Source organism: Pseudophryne corroboree, chromosome 6 (genome assembly GCF_028390025.1).
Source record: "Pseudophryne corroboree isolate aPseCor3 chromosome 6, aPseCor3.hap2, whole genome shotgun sequence".
In the NCBI taxonomy this organism is placed as follows: Eukaryota; Metazoa; Chordata; class Amphibia; order Anura; family Myobatrachidae; genus Pseudophryne; species Pseudophryne corroboree.
In genome coordinates this window covers 167,393,390-167,415,562 of record NC_086449.1, presented here as the reverse complement: position 1 = coordinate 167,415,562, position 22,173 = coordinate 167,393,390, and the positions used below count along the sequence as shown (strand labels likewise).

Below are 22,173 nucleotides of genomic sequence, written 5' to 3'. Positions count from 1 at the left end.
CTCTAGGGAGTCGACACCGGAATGGATGGCTTATTTAGAGAATTACGTGAGAATGTCAACACGCTGCAAGGTCGGTTGACGACATGAGACGGCCGACAATCTATTAGGACCGGTCCAGGCGTCTCAGAAACACCGTCAGGGGTTTTAAAAACGCCCATTTACCTCAGTCGGTCGACACAGACACAGACACGGACACTGAATACAGTGTCGACGGTGAATAAACAAACGTATTTCTCATTAGGGCCACACGTTAAGGGCAATGAAGGAGGTGTTACGTGTTTCTGATACTACAAGTACCACAAGAAAGGGTATTATGTGGGAGTGGAAAAAACTACCGGTAGTTTTTCCTGAATCAGATAAAATAAAATGAAGTGTGTGATGATGCGTAGGGTTACCCCGATAGCAAATATTGGCGTTATACCCTTTCCCGCCAGAAATTAGGGTACGTTGGGAAACACCCCTTAGGGTGATAAGGCGCTCACACGCTTATCAAGTGGCGTTACCGTCTCCAGATACGGCCGCCCTCAAGGAGCCAGCTGATAGGAAGCTGGAAAAATATCCTAAAAAGTATATACACACATACGGTGGTTATACTGCGACCAGCGATCGCCATCAGCCTGGAGATGCAGTGCTGGGTTGGCTTGGTCGGATTCCCTGACTGAAAATATTTTATTCATGTAGAGCATTTAATAGGATGCATTCTATATATATGTATGTGAGATGCACAGAGGGATATTTGCTCTCTGGCATCAAGATAAGTGCGTTGTCCATATCTCCCAGAAGATGTCAGGGACACGACAGTGGTCAGGTGATACAGATCCCATACGGCAGATGGAAGTATTGCTGTATAAAGGGAAGGAGTTATTTGGGGGTCGGTCCATCGGACCTGGGGACCACAGCAACAGCTGGGAAATCCAACCTTTTTTACCCCAAGTTACATCTCAGCTAAAAAAGACACCGTCTTTTCAGCCTCAATCTTTCCTTTCCCATGAGGGCATGCAGGCAAAAGGCCAGTCATATCTGCCCAGACATAGAGGTAAGGGAAGTAGACTGCAGCAGGCAGCCCCTTCCCAGGAAAAGAAGCCCTCCACCGCGTCTGCCAAGTCCTCAGCATGACGCTGGGGCCGTGCAAGCGGACTCAAGGTGGGGGGGTAGTCTCAAGAGTCTCAGGGCGCAGTGGGATCACTCGCAAGTTGACCCCTAGATCGTACGAGTATTATCCCAGGGGTAAAGATTGGAGAGTCGAGACATCTTCTCCTCGCAGGTTCCTGAAGTCTGCTTTACCAACGGCTCCCTCCGACAGGGAGGCAGCATTGGAAACAATTCACAAGCTGTATATCCAGCAGGTGATAATCAAAGTACCCCTCCTACGACAAGGAAAAGGGTATTATTTTTCCACACTATATTGTGGTACTGAAGCCAGACGGCTTGGTGACACATAGTCTAAATCTAAAATGTTTTGAACACTTACATAAAAGGTTCAAATCGAGATAAAGTCACTCAGAGCAGTGATAGCGAACCGGAAAAAAGGGGACTATATGGTGTCCCTGGACATCAAGGATTACCTCCATGTCCAAATTTTGTCCTTCTCATCAAGGGTACCTCTGGTTCGTGGTACAGAACTGTCAATATCAGTTTCAGACGATGCCGTTTGAATTATCCACGGCACCCCGGGCCTTTTTACCAAGGTAATGGCCGAAAAGATGTTTCTTCAAAGAAAAAAGGCATCTAAATTATCCCTTACTTGCACGACCTAAAAAGGGCAAGTTCCAGAGAACAGTTGGAGGTCGGAAGAGCACTATCTAAAGTAGTTCTTCGACGGCACGACTGGATTCTAAATATTCCAAGAATCGCAGCTGTTTTCCGACGATACGTCTGCTGTTCCTAGGGATGATTCTGGACACGGTTCAGAAAAAGGTTTTTCTTCCCGAGGAAAAAGCCAAGGAGTTATCCGACCTGTCAGGAACCTCCTAAAACCAGGATAGGTGTCTGTACATCATTGCACAAGAGTCCTGGGAAAAATGGTGGCTTTTTACGAAGCAATTCCATTCGGCAGATTCCATGCAAGAATTTTCCAAAGGGATCTGTTGGACAAATGGTCAGGGTCGCATCCTCAGATGCACCTGCGAATAACCCTGTCGCCAAGGACAAGGGTATATCTTCTGTGGTGGTTGCAAAAGGCTCATCTATTGGAGGGCCGCAGATTCGGCATACAGGATTTGATCCTGGTGACCACGGACGCCAGCCTGAGAGGTTGGGGAGCAGTCACACAAGGAAGAAACTTCCAGGGGGTATGGACGAACCTGGAAAAGTCTCTTCACATAAACATTCTGGTACTAAGAGCAATCTAAAATGCTCTAAGCCAGGCGGAACCACTCCTGCAAGGAAAACCGGTGTTGATTCAGTCGGACAACATCACGGCGGTCGCCCATGTAAACAGACAGGGCGGCACAAGAAGCAGGAGTGCAATGGCAGAAGCTGCCAAGATTCTTCGCTGGGCGGAGAATCACGTAATAGCACTGTCAGCAGTGTTCTTCCCGGGCGTGTACAACTGGGAAGCAGATTTCCTCAGCAGACACGATATTCACCCGGGAGAGGGGGGTCTTCATCCAGAAGTCTTCCACATGCTAATAAACTGTTGGGAAAGACCAATGGTAGACATGATGGCGTCTCGCCTCAACAAGAAACTGGACAAGTATTGCGCCAGGTCAAGAGATCCACAGGCAATAGCTGTGGACGCACTGGTAACACCTTGGGTGTACAAATCAGTATATGTGTTTCCTCCTCTGCCTCTCATACCAAAGGTATTGAAGATTATACGGTGAGGAGGAGTAAGAACAATACTAGTGGCTCCGGATTGGCCAAGAAGGACTTGGTACCCGGAACTTCAAGAGTTGGTCACGGACGACCCGTGCCCTCTACTTCTGAGAAGGGACCTGCTACAACAGGGTCCCTGTCTCTTTCAAGACTTACCGCGGCTGCGTTTGACGGCATGGCGGTTGAACGCCAGATCCTAAAAGGGAAAGGCATTCCAGAAGAAGTCATTCCTACCTTGATTAAGGCAAGGAAGGAAGTCACCGCGAAACATTATCACCGCATTTGGCGAAAATATGTCGCGTGGTGCGAGGATCGGAGTGTTCCGACGGAGGAATTTCAACTGGGTCGTTTCCTACATTTCCTACAATCAGGATTGTCTGTGGGTCTCAAATTGAGATCTATTAAGGTTCAAATTTCGGCCCTGTCATTATTCTTCCAAAAAGAATTGGCCTCAGTTCCTGAGGTACAGACTTTTGTTAAAGGAGTACTGCATATACAGCCTCCTGTGGTGCCTCCGGTGGCACCGTGGGATCTAAATGTAGTTTTAGATTTCCTCAAATCCCATTGGTTTGAACCATTGAAAAAGGTGGATTTTAAATATCTCACATGGAAAGTGACTATGTTACTGGCCCTGGCTTCCGCCAGGAGAGTATCTGAATTGGCGGCTTTATCTTATAAAAGCCCTTATCTAATCTTCCATTCGGATAGGGCAGAACTGAGGACTCGTCCGCATTTTCTCCCTAAGGTGGTATCAGCGTTTCACCTGAACCAACCTATTGTGGTGCCTGCGGCCACTGGCGACTTGGAAGACTCCAAGTTGTTGGACGTTGTCAGAGCCTTAAAAATATACATTTCAAGGACGGCTGAAGTCAGAAAATCTGACTCGCTGTTGATACTATATGCACCCAACAAGTTGGGTGCCCCTGCTTCTAAGCAGACGATTGCTCGTTGGATTTGTAACACAATTCAACTTGCTCATTCTGTGGCAGGCCTGCCACAGCCTAAATCTGTTAAGGCCCATTCCACAAGGAAGGTGGGCTCATCTTGGGCGGCTGCCCGAGGGGTCTCGGCATTACAATTCTGCCGAGCAGCTACGTGGTCGGGGGAAAACACGTTTGTAAAATTCTACAAATTTGATACCCTGGCAAAAGAGGACTTGGAATTCTCTCATTCGGTGCTGCAGAGTCATCCGCACTCTCCCGCCCGTTTGGGAGCTTTGGTATAATCCCCATGGTCCTTTCAGGAACCCCAGCATCCACTTAGGACGATAGAGAAAATAAGAATTTACTTACCGATAATTCTATTTCTCGGAGTCCGTAGTGGATGCTGGGCGCCCATCCCAAGTGCGGATTATCTGCAATACTGTACATAGTTATTGTTAACAAATTCGGGTTATATTGTTAAGGAGCCATCTTTAAGAGGCTCTTTCTGTTATCATACTGTTAACTGGGTTTAGATCACAAGTTGTACGGTGTGATTGGTGTGGCTGGTATGAGTCTTACCCGGGATTCAAATTGCCTCCCTTATTGTGTACGCTCGTCCGGGCACAGTACCTAACTGGAGTCTGGAGGAGGGTCATAGGGGGAGGGGCCAGTGCACACCACCTGATCTGGTAAAAGCTTTACTTTTTTGTGCCCTGTCTCCTGCGGAGCCGCTATTCCCCATGGTCCTTTCAGGAACCCCAGCATCCACTACGGACTCCGAGAAATAGAATTATCGGTAAGTAAATTCTTATTATTTGTCTTATACAGTCCACTGCGACCAGTGGCATATCTATAATGGGTGTAGTGTGTAGGGTGCACACAGGCCCTCGGGGTCCAGGGCGGACACCGCACACCATGCACCCATTTTTTTTTTTTTTTTTTTTTATACTCGCCTCTCTGGAGTCTGCCACCGGTGGCAGCATCTCTCCACAAATTACAGGGTAAATGGCTTAGCGGCCATTATTCCAGAGATTTGTTCATGTTCAGTAAGGAAATCTCTGGGCCAATGGCTGCCACCGTATTTCCCAGAGATTTGCACATGCTCAATAAAGTTTGTGTCCCTGTAGTGCTCAGACTCTGTTGCGCTGCCAGATGCCGGCTACAGAGGAGGGCACCCAGGTGGAGGAGGTTGCACACGGACCGCCTCCTCTGTTAATACGCCCTTTACTGGGGCTTGCAATATGTGTTCTACCTATTCCTATTTGGATAATGTCACAGTCTAGCGTCTCTAGCACACTGTGATGCGACCAAGATGCAAATTTAAAGAGAAACACTGCGCACTATTCACCTTGAAGCGTCTCGCGCCCTATGGCGTGAAGACCCTCAGTGTATGAGGACACATCTGTACCATGCTGTGTTTATATACATAACAAACCCCATGTATAACAACTGTCTCTTACTACACATGTTCCAGGCTATGACACACAGTCTACTTTGTAGCATGTAATGTACAACTACATGTAGATATGTATGTATAAATATGTAATGAACACTTGCATATTAAGAATATAATATAGTGAGTATGCAAAATTATCTATATTAAATTGTGTTTTGTTTATATACCTTGTTATCAGATAAACATGTAACGTTATAGATGCATACCTAACACATACACATTTCATATAGGATGAGGCTTTCATAACACTTTATTATTTATGTAGATAATATTTGTACATATGTATATGTACAGGGGCAAAAGCACTTGCTATAATATGTACTATGCTACATGCAGAAATGTGCCACTGAGCATTCATATTTACATGTCCTATTAATCACATTTTAAGCAAGGTATTAATTGTTACTCATTACATACCGAGTACTTTTCTGATTCATTTGAGATGCCAATGTTCTCATTCAGATTAAACGCACGCCAAATGAAAATGTCCTTTATTTTGCCTGGTTCATATTTGATGAGCAGAGATTCCATGCAACCAAATTGTGTGCTAATTTCCTCACCACAAACATGTATACAGCAAATTACAATGCCCTCTATAAACTACATTCAGCCAATGTAAACTGCTGGCATAATGTTGAAAGCAACAATTACTGAGCAGTATCTCAATAATAGTTGCTAATTATCCTTCAAATATTTTCCTCTTGTATTGGGAGACCATTATTATGCTAATACATTGAATAATTCACATGATGCAGCAGTGTGGTGCATGAAAATGGAGCCTGCCCCTCTCTATGGGTTTTCTCTGTGGAGAAATATAAACTCTTGCTAAAAATAGAGGTTATTTGCATTTTTTATAGCGAGGGCCAAATGAATACTCCGAGATGTGTAGTGTGGGATGCATAGGCTGTATACAGTAAGACATTATTATATGCGTGTTACTCGCGGTCAACAGAACAGATTCCACAGGGGGAGGGGAGAATAGAAATTCAATACTGGCAAGGCAAAATGAGTTTTTTTTGTTTTGTTTTTATGTATTCTACTATGCAGACATGCTTGCTAGATTTACTTCAAGAGACAGATTGTTTTGCTGTTTGGTAACATATTCAGATCACCATAAGTGAATTTATTTTGCAGCTCATCTCTGCTCAAATGGCCTTTTTATCGGAAGCAAAGCCATGTATGGCAGCATAAATTTACCACACATTGTGCGTCGTTCTTGCTGCACAGCCGTTAAATAGTATTTAACAAGCGTTTTCATTCGACAGGTTTCAATGGATCAAATTTCAAATCTCTCACCTTTTAACATGCACTGCAACTACGAAACACTTTACTGATCGATGCCTGGCATATGCCAACTAGCTTCCAGTCTAGCATAGCACCAAGCTGTCAAGGAGAAAGGTGGAAAGCCAGATGGTTGTTCTGCACCTAAACATTTCATCTGCAGTGTAACAAAATCCGCAATAAGTAGTCAAATTGTATTTCTTTACTCTGCTCAGTTGTAATTCACTCACAAACGTGTGTGTGTGTGTGTGTGTGTGTGTGTGTGTGTGTGTGTGTATTACATGTGATTCAGAATTGGGCTCGGTCTATGGTATGTAGACGTCTCCATCCTCATCGTTGCAGCAATTAAACAGCCCTTCTAGTCTCGCCTAGTCGTGAGCGCGTTTACTATCGCAGAGTGTCTTTTTGCGCATTTTACCCCCCAAAAATGCATCTTATTTAGTCTGCTTGTGCGCCTTATTCGCATAGATGCATTTTCGAGGGGAAAAGACGCACTGGCTGGGTTGCACAGGAGCTGCCGACTCTCATGCACTCTGTGTGCCGTGAGTCACTACGTATGGTATCTAGGTGCGGAAGGACGCATCTATATGCACACATCATGTACATGTACAGTACAATCAGACGGTTTATTTGGTTACATTTGTTGTTTGCTTTGTTCCTGAAGGCAATGGCCTAGGATGTGTTACATGCAGGCTTGTTATTACCTAGCAGTTGTGTCTCCTGCCTGTGCTGGGAGAGCGAGGCACTGGATGCAGTATGCTGCTAATTGACACGTTTCCTCTGTCATACACAGAAGCTGAGCATGGGTATGCTTCCATGTTGCCTTACAATAGCAAGGAGAGGGATAGCTTGAAAAGGAAAAGCAAATCGAAAAAAAGCAGTAATAGCAGGTAAGGTCAAGCAGGCTCCATTTGTAATCCTTTTCCCCCTATTATGCCTGTGACTTTGTGCAGTGTGTCTTTGTAGCATGGCTCTTTCTCTCTGCTCTCACGCTGCAGCCCACATGTGATGCTGGGAAGACTGCTCTCCCCCCGTGGGTTTGTGCCTTCATTGAGAAACCTCTTGTGATTACAGCATCTTGTTTTCACGTGAAAAATGTGTCTGAGCTGTTAAAGCTGCGAGAAGGCATAGCGGACTGGCATGGGAATAAGATAGAAGGTGACACATTGCAGGGAGGGGTGCAACTATTCTCATTTCTACTTCACAGCAATAACATTACTAAGAAATGAAATTGAACAGGAAAAGCGTAGCGTTTTTGGCAGGGAAAATAAGTAGTATATACATATTTATTAGATCACTATAGAAAACTGCTTGTGCCATTATAGCCTACTATTTTCAGTTTGCAGGATCAGTACAAATTGTCTATATATGCTGTGCATGTATAATTCAACATTATTCCATATACTGGTCCTAGTTCCCAGCATATGCCCTTATTCTGTATTCTATTCCCAGAGCCTGCTTCTTTGTGTATCTATGATGAAAAATATATATGTATTGTCTGGGTTTATTATTATTATTATTATTATTATTATTATTATTATATTCCTTTTGTTTGTGACCTGTTTGGCAAATCTCCCTTTTTCAGTTTCTCATAGGATCCTGTGCAATGTAATACAATATTGAATGCAATTTGGCTGGTTACTATAGCAACTTCAGCCAGGATTTTAGGTCATACTCACATGGGTAACCATGTTGGTGGATTTCCTACTCATGACAAATGGCGGTCCTGGCATGGGGATTTTAATTATGCATTGTGGGCTCAGTGATGAAGAAGAAGAAGAAGAAGAAGAAGGTCAAGCAGAGTTCGTGTCCCACGGGTCATCCCTGGTGATAATTGTCGTCATCAAATTCAGTTGTGTGAATGGAAGTTCATACTTGTGCATAACTAGCAGCAAGCGAAGGAGATAAAACATCTCACTGTGCTAATTTATACAATTCTATAACACAGATTCCTGCAGTTATCTCCGTTTAAGTGGTCAGTGTCAAACCTGGCCCCTTAATACTGCAGACAATGATGCTAATTGAATTTGACAGTGTTTCTAAACCGTTACCATAGTAACCACATGCATAATTTGTTTAAGGCAGGAAACCCAAAAAAAATCTTCATAAACTTAATATAAGCATCGCCACGTTAACTACTGTGCGTATCAGACAGGACTGGTAAAATGCCTCGTCAGGGCTGTTAAGGGGGGTACTCACGGAGCGATCGCTGCTTAAAATCTAAGCAATCTGACTAGATTGCTTAGATTTCAAGGGGTCTATTCATGAAGCAGTGAAAAGTGAGCAGAAGTGAGCCAGTGGAGAAGTTGCCCATGGCAACCAATCAGCTGCTCCGTACAATATTATATTATATTATATTATATTATAGTATTATAGTATGCAAATTATAAATGTTAATTCAATGCTGATTGGTTGCGATGGGCCACTTCTCTACTGGTTCACTTCTCCACACTTTTCACTGCTTCATGAATAGACCCCTAAGCAGTGATCTCTCCGTGTGTACCCCTCACAGCGATAGGAATGCGCAGCCCCGCGCATTCCTATCGCTGGTGCTAGATTGTCCTGCATGCAGGCCAATCGAGCGGGTCGCTCACTTCACGCGCTGGGTGAAGTGAGCTCCCCCCGCACGCTCAGAACACATCGCGCTGTGCTGAGCGGTGGGAGAGATGTGTGCTGAGCGGTTCGCTAAGCACACATCTCTCCCACATCGACCAGTGCATTCTGGCCTTTACTGTATAGTGAAGAAAAAAAAAAAAGATTTAGAACGGTCTGGTTTAGTTCAGCAATCTTGTTTCCTGTACATCAGTTTGGCCTAAATTGTGCTCGGATATTCATATTTAACTTGTGTATGTGTTGCATAGACAGGGACAGGCAGATCTTTATGCAGGTACTGGGGAAAGGAGATTTGGGGTTTCGTTCTTAAGCACTGCCTTGCATAGGGACACAACTTGAAACGTGAGGAATTGAAATGGATGTCAGTCAGTAAACATTTCACATGCAGTTACCATGCAGAAGAGTCTACACCACACAACGCTGCAAATAGCACCTGTCATCCATCACAGAAGCTGCTCTTCAATGAGAAAGCATGCTTTGAAAAACACACACCATATCTTATCCTTTACAAGTACATTAAGCTGACACCCCTCCTCCTCTCTGCTAACCGAAAGATGGGGGCTCACATCATTACCGACAATCTCACAGCAGTTCTCCAGGGAACTGCAGGCACACAGACAAATCCAGAAGGTGCTAATGGAGCAATATAAGTGAAGACAGGTTCTTGTGGGCAGGTGCTGCTGTTTGGATGTCATCTTTGTGCTACCCGCAGGTGGTGATTGTAATAACAAAGGTGGGTATTCATAAGCAGCTGTATTCTTTCGTGATAAAACCCCCCCAAACAAACACGTACACAGAGAATGAAGTAGAGTATCACAGTGGTGTAATATACCTGTGTATTCCTCACAGACTGTATATATGCTGACCAAAGGGTTTTATATCAAACATATGGAATAGCCAACCGTAAACCTATATATAGATGGACCACGGCGCACAGTGGCGTCTATCTCTCTCTGATATGTTCCTGTCAATAGATACTAGTGTAAAACATAGATCATTACAATAATATTTCTTACAGTAATCAGATAATCACTACATCAGTCTGTTCATGGAATATGTGGGTAACGTGCACTTATCAGATCGTAAACTAAGATAAGCTGGTGATGCTATATCAAATATATTACTATATATTATATATACTGCTCAAAAAATAAAGGGAACACTAAAATAACACATCCTAGATCTGAATGAATGAAATATTCTTATTAAATACTCTGTTCTTTACATAGTTGAATGTGCTGACAACAAAATCACACAAAAATTATCAATGGAAATCAAATTTATTAACCCATGGAGGTCTGGATTTGGAGTCACACTCAAAATTAAAGTGGAAAAACACACTACAGGCTGATCGAACTTTGATGTAATGTCCTTAAAACAAGTCAAAATGAGGCTCAGTAGTGTGTGTTTCCTCCACGTACCTGGGCAGATAAGTGTGGTGTCGCCCCCGTCGGGGCCGACACCTGATTGGATGGATATGTGGAAGGTCTTAAACGACAATGTAAGCTCCTTACATAAAAGGTTTGATGACGCTGCAGCCTTGGGACAGCCGGGGTCTCAGCCCGCGCCTGCCCAGGCGACTCAGAAACCGTCAGGGGCTTATAAACGCCCTCTGTCTCAGATTGTTGACACAGATGTCGACACGGAGTCCGACTCCAGTGTCGACGATGATGAGGCACATTTACAGTCTAAAATGACCAAGGCCATCCGATACATGTTTATTGCAATGAAAGATGTATTACACATTCTGAGATTAACCCTGTTAATACCAAGAGGGTTTATATGTTTGGGGAGAAAAAGCAGCCAGTGACTTTTCCCCCATCTGATTAATTAAATGAATTATGTGAAGAAGCGTGGAGTTCCCCTGATAAGAAACTAGTGATTTCTAAGAGGTTACTGATGGCGTACCCTTTCCCGCCAACGGACAGGTTACGTTGGGAAACATCCCCTAGGGTGGACAAGGCGCTGACACGCTTATCTAAAAAGGTGGCCCTGCCGTCTCAGGATACGGCCGCCCTAAAGGAGCCTGCGGATAGAAAGCAGGAAGCTATCCTGAAGTCAGTGTATACACACTCTGGTACTCTACTGAGACCTGCTATTGCTTCAGCCTGGATGTGTAGTGCTGTAGCAGCATGGACAGATACTCTGTCAGACGACATAGATTCCCTCGACAGGGATACTGTTTTGCTAACCCTGAGCCATATAAAAGACGTCGTCTTATATATGCGGGATGCTCAGAGAGACATTTGCCTGCTGGGCTCTAGAATTATTGCTATGTCCATTTCTGCCAGGAGGGTCTTATGGACTCGGCAATGGACAGGAGATGCTGATTCTAAAAAACACATGGAGGTTTTGCCTTATAAGGGTGAGGAATTGTTTGGGGACGGTCTATCGGACCTCGTGTCCACAGCGACAGCTGGAAAGTCGACTTTCTTGCCTCAAGTTTCCTCACAGCCTAAGAAAGCACCGTATTATCAAATGCAGTCCTTTCGTTCTCAGAAAGGCAAGAGGGTCCTTTCTTGCCAGAGGCAGGGGTAGAGGTAAGAAGCTGCACCATGCAGCCAGTTCCCAGGAACAAAAGTCCTCCCCTGCTTCCACTAAGTCCACCGCATGACGTTGGGGCTCCACAGGCGGAGCCAGGTGCGGTGGGGGCGCGTCTCCGAAACTTCAGCAACCAGTGGGTTCGCTCACAGGTGGATCTCTGGGCTGTACAAATTGTATCTCAGGGATACAAGCTGGAATTCGAAGCGACCCCCCCCCCCCCCCCCGCCGTTACCTCAAATCAGCCTTGCCAGCTTCCCCCTTGGAAAGGGAGGTAGTACTGGCGGCAATTCACAAGCTGTAGCTCCAGCAAGTGATTATCAGGGTCCCCCTCCTTCAACAGGGAAGGGGTTACTATTCCACAATGTTTGTGGTACCGAAACCGGACGGTTTGGTGAGACCCATTCTGAATTTAAAATCCTTGAACACTTATATAAAGAAATTCAAGTTCAAAATGGAATCGCTCAGAGCGGTTATTGCAAGCCTGGAAGAGGGGGATTTTATGGTGTCGCTGGACATCAATGATACTTACTTGCATGTCCCCATTTACCCACTTCACCAGGAGTACCTCAGGTTTGTGGTAGAGGACTGTCATTACCAGTTACAGACGTTGCCGTTTGGCCTGTCCACGGCACCGAGGATATTTACCAAGGTAATGGCCGAAATTATGATACTCCTTCGGAAGAAGGGAGTTATAGTTATCCCGTACTTGGACGATCTCCTCATAAAGGCGAGGTCCAGAGAGCAGTTGTTGATCAGCGTAGCACTCTCTCAGGAAGTGTTGCAACAGCACGGCTGGATTCTGAATGTTCCAAAGTCGCAGCTGATTCCTACGACGCGTCTGCTTTTCCTGGGCATGATTCTGGACACAGAACAGAAGAAGGTGTTTCTCCCGGTGGAGAAGGCCCAGGAATTAGCATCTCTGGTCAGGGACCTCCTGAAACCAAAACAGGTATCGGTGCATCACTGCACCCGAGTCCTGGGAAAGATGGTGGCTTCATACGAAGCCATTCCCTTCGGCAGGTTCCATGCAAGGATCTTTCAGTGGGATCTGTTGGACAAGTGGTCCGGATCGCATCTCCAGATGCATCGGCTGATCACCCTGTCCCCAAGGGCCAGGGTGTCTCTTCTGTGGTGGCTGCAGAGTGCTCACCTTCTCGAGGGCCGCAGGTTCGGCATACAGGACTGGGTCCTGGTGACCACGGATGCAAGCCTCCGAGGATGGGGGGCAGTCACTCAGGGAAGAAACTTCCAAGGGCTGTGGTCAAGTCTGGAGACTTCTCTACACATAAATATATTGGAACTAAGGGCCATTTACAACGCCCTGAGTCAAGCAGAGCCCCTGCTTCGAAACCGGCCAGTGCTGATTCAGTCAGACAACATCACGGTGGTCGCCCATGTAAACCGCCAGGGCGGCACAAGAAGCAGGATGGCAATGGCGGAAGCCACAAAGATTCTTCGGTGGACGGAGAATCACGTGCAAGCACTGTCAGCAGTGTTCATTCCAGGAGTGGACAACTGGGAAGCAGACTTCCTCAGCAGACACGACCTCCACCCGGGAGAGTGGGGACTTCATCAAGAAGTCTTCACACAGATTGCAAAGCGATGGGAACTGCCACAGGTGGACATGATGGCGTCCCGCCTCAACAAAAAGCTAAAAAGATATTGCGCCAGGTCACGGGACCCTCAGGCGATAGCTGTGGACGCCCTAGTGACACCATGGGTGTACCAGTCGGTATATGTGTTTCCTCCTCTTCCTCATACCCAAGGTACTGAGAATAGTAAGAAAGAGAGGAATAAGAACAAAACTCATTGTTCCGGATTGGCCAAGAAGGACTTGGTACCCGGAACTGCAAGAAATGCGCACAGAGGACTCATGGCCTCTGCCTCTCAGACAGGACCTGCTGCAACAAGGACCCTGTCTGTTCCAAGACTTACCGCGGCTGCGTTTGACGGCATGGCGGTTGAACGCCATATCCTAGCGGAAAAAGGCATTCCGGATGAAGTTATTCCTACGCTGATAAAGGCTAGGAAGGACGTGACAGCAAAGCATTATCACCGTATATGGCGAAAATATGTTGCTTGGTGTGAGGCCAGGACGGCCCCTACAGAGGAATTCCAGCTGGGTCGATTCCTGCACTTCCTACAGTCAGGGGTGACTATGGGCCTAAAATTGGGGTCCATAAAGGTCCAGATTTCGGCCCTATCCATTTTCTTTCAAAAAGAACTGGCTTCACTGCCTGAGGTTAAGACGTTTGTTAAGGGAGTGCTGCATATTCAGCCCCCTTTTGTGGCACCCTGGGATCTTAACGTTGTGTTGGATTTCCTGAAATCCCACTGGTTTGAGCCACTTAAGACCGTGGAACTAAAGTATCTCACGTGGAAAGTGGTCATGCTGTTGGCCTTAGCATCGGCTAGGCGTGTGTCGGAATTGGCGGCTTTGTCATGTAAAAGCCCATATCTGATCTTCCATATGGACAGGGCAGAATTGAGGACTCGTCCCCAATTTCTCCCAAAGGTGGTATCATCGTTTCATTTGAACCAACCTATTGTGGTGCCTGCGGCTACTCGGGACTTGGAGGACTCCAAGTTGCTGGACGTAGTCAGGGCTTTGAAAATATATGTTTCCAGAACGGCTGGAGTCAGGAAGACTGACTCGCTGTTTACCCTGCATGCACCCAACAAGCTGGGTGCTCCTGCTTCAAAGCAAACTATTGCTCGCTGGATCTGTAGCACGATTCAGCTGGCTCATTCTGCGGCTGGATTGCCGCATCCAAAATCCGTAAAAGCCCATTCCACAAGGAAGGTGGGCTCTTCTTGGGCGGCTGCCCGAGGGGTCTCGGCTTTACAGCTTTGCCGAACGGCTACTTGGTCGGGTTCAAACACCTTTGCAAAGTTCTACAAGTTTGATACCCTGGCTGAGGAGGACCTTGTGTTTGCTCATTCGGTGCTGCAGAGTCATCCGCACTCTCCCGCCCGTTTGGGAGCTTTGGTATAATCCCCATGGTCCTTACGGAGTTCCCAGCATCCACTAGGACGTCAGAGAAAATAAGAATTTACTCACCGGTAAATCTATTTCTCGTAGTCCGTAGTGGATGCTGGGCGCCCGTCCCAAGTGCGGACTTTCTGCAATACGTGTATATAGTTATTGCTTAAATAAGGGTTATTGTTATGAGCCATCCGTTGAGTGAGGCTCAGTTGTTGTTGTTCATACTGTTAACTGGGTAAGGTTATCACACAAGTTGTACGGTGTGATTGGTGTGGCTGGTATGAGTCTTACCGTGGATTCCAAAAATTCTTTCCTTGTAATGTCAGCTCTTCCGGGCACAGTTTCCCTAACTGAGGTCTGGAGGAGGGGCATAGAGGGAGGAGCCAGTGCACACCAGATAGTACCTAATCTTTCTTTTAGAGTGCCCAGTCTCCTGCGGAGCCCGTCTATTCCCCATGGTCCTTACGGAGTTCCCAGCATCCACTACGGACTACGAGAAATAGAATTACCGGTGAGTAAATTCTTATTTTTTGTGTGATTTTGTTGTCAGCACACTCAACTATGTAAAGAACAAAGTATTTAATAAGAATATTTCATTCATTCAGATCTAGGATGTGTTATTTTAGTGTTCCCTTTATTTTTTTGAGCAGTGTATATAAAAAAAACGAAGTACAGCTTTGTTTCTTTTTATTACACTAAAATATTGAAATATTGTTACAATATTACATATGAAGGCTGAATTTCCTCCAACACAAGGCTATTTGTGATGATTGCTTCAGGTAACGTTACTTCTATAGGAATAATAGCCCATGTCCCCTTTATGCGTAAGACCTAATGCACATGGGGTTATGTATGGCATTTCAAAATACCGGCATGAGTTTTTCTGGGGTTTTATGTGTCAATGTCAACATAGGTCGTCATGGACACCGTGTAAGTGTACCGCGACGGCTCGCCATGCTTCGGGCACGGTGCCTCACTGCGCTCAGCACACTATTCTATTCCCCCTCCAGGTCCACTGGGATGGTAAAGTATGAACGAGTCTGTTTTTGGGCAAAAATACCTTAAAAATGCGTTTCGGCATTTCCAATGTCTGTATTCTGACTGTCTGCATTTTTAACACGTCAGTATAATGAATGTCGGTATTTTGACTGTGTTGGTATTTTGACTGTCGGTCAATGGCTGTCTGGATTATGAGCGTCTGTACTGTGTCCGTCGGAAAATCTACTGCTACCCCTCCTGAGTCCCATGTGCTGCTTGGTGGCTGTCTAGATGATCCGTCCCTTTCTGCTTGTGCTTAGAAATTGATTGACTTTTTCATTTTTTGTCTCATTTGAGTTTCATATATGGCATATGTAGTTGTCTGGGAGTGCTGGTTCTTGTAGTGCTATATTGGAGGCTGTTGGTGTGCCTCCTGGTAGATAGGTCCCAATTTAAAACACATGAATATCAGGATTTTCATTGTTGGGCTCAGCGTAAGTGTGCTGTGGGGATTTGTGTGGTTCTCTTTACAGGGAAATACACTTCCAAAAAAGTGGTGTGTGTGTATATGTATATGTATGTATATGTATATGTGTGTGTGTGTATGTATGTATATGTATATGTATGTATATATATATATATATATATATATATATATATATATATATATATATATATATATTATATATATATATATAATGTGTGTGTGTGTATGTATATATATATATATATATATATATATATATATATATATATTACACACTAGGTGCTTCATCGCGCCCTACGGGCGCTCTTCACACCGTCGGAAGGGGCTACGCCCCTTTAACCCCTGCACACCTTTCTGGGGTTCAATATATGGAGTATTCCCTGCATTCCTAGTTTTGTTAGTGTTTGAATATTGCATAATGAAAGGCCTTCCGATGGTGAAGGGGGCGTAGTCCCTTGCAACAGGAAGGGGTTTGGGGAGTGGGGACCGCGGATGGGGGAGGGGGTATGAAGGCGCTGTGGGTGGGGTAGGAGCAGGGGTGTCGCAGGTGGGGGATGGCAGCTGCAGGGCTGTTGCGGATGGAGGAGGGGTTCCGAAGGCGCTGCAGATGGGGAAGGGGTGGGTGTGGGTGTGCAGTGGATGGGGGAGGTGTCCAGGGGGCGCGGTGGGTGGGGGAGGGGTGGATGCGGGGGTAACGTGGGTGGGGAAGTGGCGGGTGCGGTGCTGTTGCGAATGGTGTAGGCGATGCGGATTGGGAAGGGCCTGCTGCGTGGGTGGGGTAGGGGATCCAAAGGTGCAGCGGGCGGGGGAGAGCCAGATGCGGGGTGTGGCGGATGGGGTCCGGAGGTGATGTAGGTGGTGGAGGGGCGGGTGGCATAGGGGGTCTGGAGGCGCCGCGGGTGGGTACCGGGGGAGGGGGCCGGGGGGGGCGTTGTGTGTGGGGGAGGGGCAGATGCTGGGCTGGATGGGGGAGGGGTTCCAGAGGTACTGCGGGTGGGAAAGGGTGTGGCGGGTGGGTAGGAGGTGTGGAGGCGTTGCGGGTGGGAGAGGGGGGGGTGCAGTGAATGGGGTTAGGGGTCCGGAGGAGGGAGGGTCCGTGTGTGTTGAGGTGTGGGGTCCGTAGGCGCTGTGGGTGGGGGTGCCACGGGTGGTGGAGGGACAGGTGTGTGGATTTGCGGTGGATGGGGGAGGGGGTCTGGAGGTGCTGCAGGTGGTGGAGGGGTGTGTGCGCGGGTGGGATAGGGGGGGGGTGCAGCGGATGGTGGAGGTGGTCCGGGAGTGTGGGAGAGGTGAGGTGCTGTGGGTGGGGGAGAGGCGGGTGAGGGGCTGTTGCGGATGAGGGAGGGGTTCCGGAGGCGCTGCAGGGTGGAAGGGTGCAGGTGTTGCGGGTGAGGTAGGGGGCCTGGAGGCGCTGCGGGTGGGGGTGCGGTGGATGGGGAGGGGCTGCAGGTGGTGGAGGAGCGGGTGGTGTAGGGGGTCCGGAGGTGCAGTGGGTGGTGGAGGGGTGGGAGCTGAGGGTGGGGTAGTGGGTCCGAAGGTGTTGCGGTTGCTGGAGAGGTGGGGGTGTAGGGGATGGGTCAGTGGGTGCAGCGGATGGGGGAGGGGTGAGTGCGGGGGTTCAGCGGATGGGGAGGGGGTCAGGGGATGCGGGAGTGGTGGGGGTGCTGTGGGTGGGGGAGGCGGGGGATGGGCTGTTGCGGATGGGGGAGGGGTTCCGGAGGCGCTGCTGGTGGAGAAGGGTGCAGGTGTTGCGGGTGAGGTAGGGGGCCTGGAGGCGCTGCGGGTGGGGGAGGGAGGGGGGTGAGGGTGCGGTGGATCGGGAGGGGCTGTAGGTGGTGGAGGAGCAGGTGGTGTAGGGGGTCCGCAGGTGGAGTGGTTGGTGGTGGGGTGAGTGCTGCGGGTGGGGTAGTGGGACCGAAAGTGTTGCGGTTGCTGGAGGGGTGGGGGTGCAGGGGATGGGTCCAGGGGTGTAGCAGATGGTGGAGGGGCTGCTGCAGATGGGGGAGGGGTTTGGAAGACACTGCGGGTGGGGTAGGGGGTCCGAAGGCGCAGTGGGTGGGGGTGCCACGGGTGGTGGAGGGGCAGGTGCGGGGGTTTGCGGGGGATGGGGAGGGGTCCAGGGGCGCTGCAGGTGGTGGAGGGGCAGATATCAGTGCACATAGTCTCTGTGGTAGTTAGTGAGGGTTGGTGATGGTGTAAGAGGGGTGAAGGCCAGTACACAGACAGGCAGTTAGAGAGCAGGATGAGGGTGACGGGGCATAGTGACGGGGAGTACTTAGCAGATATAGGGGTGGCCTACAGGTGTGATGTCAGTGTGTGTACCTTTGCTGTCATGTGTGAGGTATGTGTGAGGTAAGGATGTGCGGGTCGTGGTGGCCACTAACCTCCAGGCTGCTGCTGTGAGATGGTGACTGCAGAGGGAGGGAACTCAGACCCAGCAGCAATGGGTCGTGGTCAGCATTCCTTCCTGGCCAGTTCCGCCGCACACTGTCCGCCCCGTCTGACGGGCGTCATTCCTCCATCCTGCATGGCAGCGTCAGCTGCTGTGATCACAGAGCATAGGTAAGCGTCCGGAGCCCTGTGGGCGGGCAGGCATGGTGTTTCCCTGGAGAGGTGCGGCGCGCGTCCTTAGGCTGCAGACGGAGGGAGCTCCGGCCCAGCAGCAATGTTGATTAGTGCGTGTCCCGTCCTGGCGCTGTCCCGCTGCACATGCTCCGCACCGCTTGCCGCTGAGCATGGCAGCCCTTGTGTGTATGCTGCAGATGCTGATCTAGCGGTGCCTGAGCTAGCGCCCTCTCCCTGGGGTGTGGGTGTCAGGCGGCAGGTATGGTGTGTAGGTGGGAGAGGAGCTGCGGGCGGCGACTCGCTGCCTGCAAGTACCCTCCATATCAGCGCTGTTCCCCTCCCTGCAGATAGTGTCAGTGGCCGTGGTGTACTTTTGCTACTGGTGGCCTGTGCCGGTGCTAGGGTGTTCGGCGCCCCCCTGCAAACCTATGAGTTTTGCGCCCTCCCATATTCCTTTGTTGTGCATCGGGAAAAGTGGTGTGGTCTCACAACTAAGGGGCATGGCCACACAATAGTACCCCCATTTAAAATTACGCCACAATGTAGCACAATCTTATTCATCTTATACGTAATGCCCCACCCGTAGTAGTAGCGTCCTTATACGTAATGCCCCACCCGTAGTAGTAGCGTCCATATACGTAATGCCCCCCCAATAGTAGTAGTGTCCTTATACATAATGCCCCCCCAGTAGTAGTAGCAGTTATATGTAATGCTCCCCAACAGTAATAGTAGCATCCTTATACGTAATGCCCCACCCGTAGTAGTAGCGTCCTTATACGTAATGCCCCCCAGTAGTAGTAGCGTCCTTATACATAATGCCCCCCCAATAGTAGTAGTGTCCTTATACATAATGCCCCCCCAGTAGTAGTAGCAGTTATATGTAATGCCTCACAACAGTAATAGTAGCATCCTTATACGTAATGCCCCACCCGTAGTAGTAGCATCCTTATACGTAATGCCCCCCAGTAGTAGTAGCAGTTATATGTAATGCCTCCCAACAGTAATAGTAGCGTCCTTATACGTAATGCCACCCCTGTAGTAGTAGCATCCTTATACATAATGTGCCCCCAGTAGTAGTACCGTCCTTATACATAATGCCCCCCCAGTAGTAGTAGCATCCTTACATGTAATGCCCTCCCAGTAGTAGCGTCCTTATATGTAATGCCCCCCAGTATTAGTAGCCTCCTTATATGTAATGCCCCCCTATAGTAGTAGCGTCCTTATACGTAATGCCCCCCCATAGTAGTAGCGTCCTTATACGTAATGCCCCCCCATAGTAGTAGCGTCCTTATACGTAATGCCCCCCCTATAGTAGTAGCGTCCTTATACGTAATGCCCCCCCCCTATGTATCCAGGGGGTGTTAATGCTTTAACCCACCACACTTCATCCAAATGCCAAGATTTACATGATCCAGAAGTAAAGATACCCATGCCTTTATTGGTCTGACATCTTTTCCCGACCAACCAGTCCAGTCATGCCAGATGACAGCAGGTACTAATTCTGTCTGCTGACAATCTGGTGAAAAAGAGGGCAAATGGAAAAGCTATATCTCCCTTTGCTTACAAACTTCATGGTGTATTGCAAGGGTATTCAACACGTAGCCCTCCAGCTGATGTGGAACTACACATCCCAGCATGCTCTGCAATAGTATTGCTATCAGGGCATGCTAAAATTGTTGCAGGGCATGCTGGGATCAGTAGTTCCTCATCAGCTGGGGGGTCTTGTGTTGAATGCCACTACACTATTGCATTTCCTGAGAACGCACCTGAGAATGCTGCACAGAGCTGGGGGTAGAAAGGGGTCCTTACATCCGGCCGTAGTGAGTCCTGTTGTGTGAGAGGGAATGGATGGGACACTGATGCTCACATACCGGTCATTGAGACTGACATGGGATTCTTAAAACAGATAACGTAGCATGATAAGGAGGGGTATAGGATGTGCTTTGCTTCCCCCATTCAGTAGCCCATCTTATCTCTTGATAAGAAGCCCTATAGTTTGCTTCTCCATAGCAATCAATGCTATCTGTATGAGGGGTGGTCTTCTGTTTGCCGGCGGTCGGGCTCCCGGCGCTCAGTATACCGGCGCCGGGAGCCCGACAGCCGGAATACCGACAATTATTTTCCCTCGTGGGGGTCCACGACCCCCATAGAGGGAGAATAAAATAGTGTGGCGCGCGTAGCGCGCCACCGTGCCCGTAGCGTGGCGAGCGCAGCGAGCCCGCAAGGGGCTCATTTGCGCTCGCCAAGCTGTCGGTAAGCCGGCAATCGGGCTCCCGGCGCCGGGATGCTGGTCGCCGGGAGCCCGACCGCCGGCCAGCCGTAGTGAACCCTGTATGAGCAACCTTCTGTGCACTATACAACTTTAAAGCAGTAGATCTAGTGGATCTGTCTCTTTGGCACATTGCTTACTGCAAGTTAAAAAAAGAAAAGAGAAATTACCTGTGAGCGTTTCACATCTGGAATCAGCAACAATATGAAGCTCTTACACCCCACACCATGTAATTTTGAGGGTTTGAGAACCTGTGCATTAGAAGATGGCTATATTTGATGGGTTTCATAGCTTACAGCTGTATAGATCAACGGATGATTATTATGTCCTCAGCTGATAAATTCAGGTATTTCTCTGCTATATGGTTCAGCTGGCTGGAAGTTATTCGACCTGTTAAGTTCAAATCCCTTAGCAGCACATGATCATCTCATTTCTCCTTTTTATCTCAGGTGTTCCCTGCTTTCTGTTCTGGATACCACCACCACCACTCACTATTTTTCTTCCTGCCCTGTCCCTTTTAACACTTTTTTTTTCCTTATTTTGTTGGTTTGCCCTATGCGTTCAACATTGTTTTGTTGTTCTCATAAATGCAATCTACTTTTGTTAATGCTGTGTTTTATATCTCATAGCGATAGTTATCCTGCTAGACCTCTTCATTCATATGATTGGGGTTTTTTTATGCCACTTTGTGATTGCAAATTTTTTGTACTGTTTGCTAAAACTCAATAAAAATGACTTGCAAAAAAAAAAAAAAAAGTCAGCCACATTAACTGTGGGCAATAAATAGGCAAGTACCCTGGCAAAGTATCTGGGATGGGCAAGGGGTTGGGATTGAAATGCTGGCAGTCGGAATACGGACCGTGGCATTCCAATGCTCGGAATACCGACGGGTAGGTAAATGTACTTACCTCCCCTCCAAGCAGCCTAAACCTAACCCTCCCTGGATGTGCCTAAACCTAACCCCCTCCCCCTCAGGCCATAGCCTAACCCATCTGTGATGTTAGTGTATTAGAATGCGTAATATTTGTAGACACTCCCTTGCTAACATGTGTAAGCCTGAATCTTCAGTGATGGTCCCTAGTATTAGGGGGATGCTGGGAAGTGGGTGGTCCAGTGTGCTTGGAGTTGGTGATGGAATAAACAGCACAGCAGTGAACTCACATGTCTCTGTGTCCTGATGACTGGATTTACAAACATATGAACAAAACATGGTGTCAGAAGAAGTTTAACTTGGACTGCTAGTGCTCTCACAGT

The 22,173-nt window shown here is 47.9% G+C and overlaps 1 protein-coding gene across 1 annotated transcript in view; it reads left to right on the top strand.

The window, feature by feature from the left end:
- Positions 1–22,173, top strand: part of MXD1 (MAX dimerization protein 1) — a 37,450-nt gene that overhangs the window by 2,990 nt on the left and 12,287 nt on the right. The window contains exon 2 of the mRNA XM_063932097.1: positions 7,271–7,367. Coding sequence (XP_063788167.1) covers positions 7,271–7,367 — 97 coding nt within the window. The remainder of the gene's footprint in view (positions 1–7,270; positions 7,368–22,173) is intronic.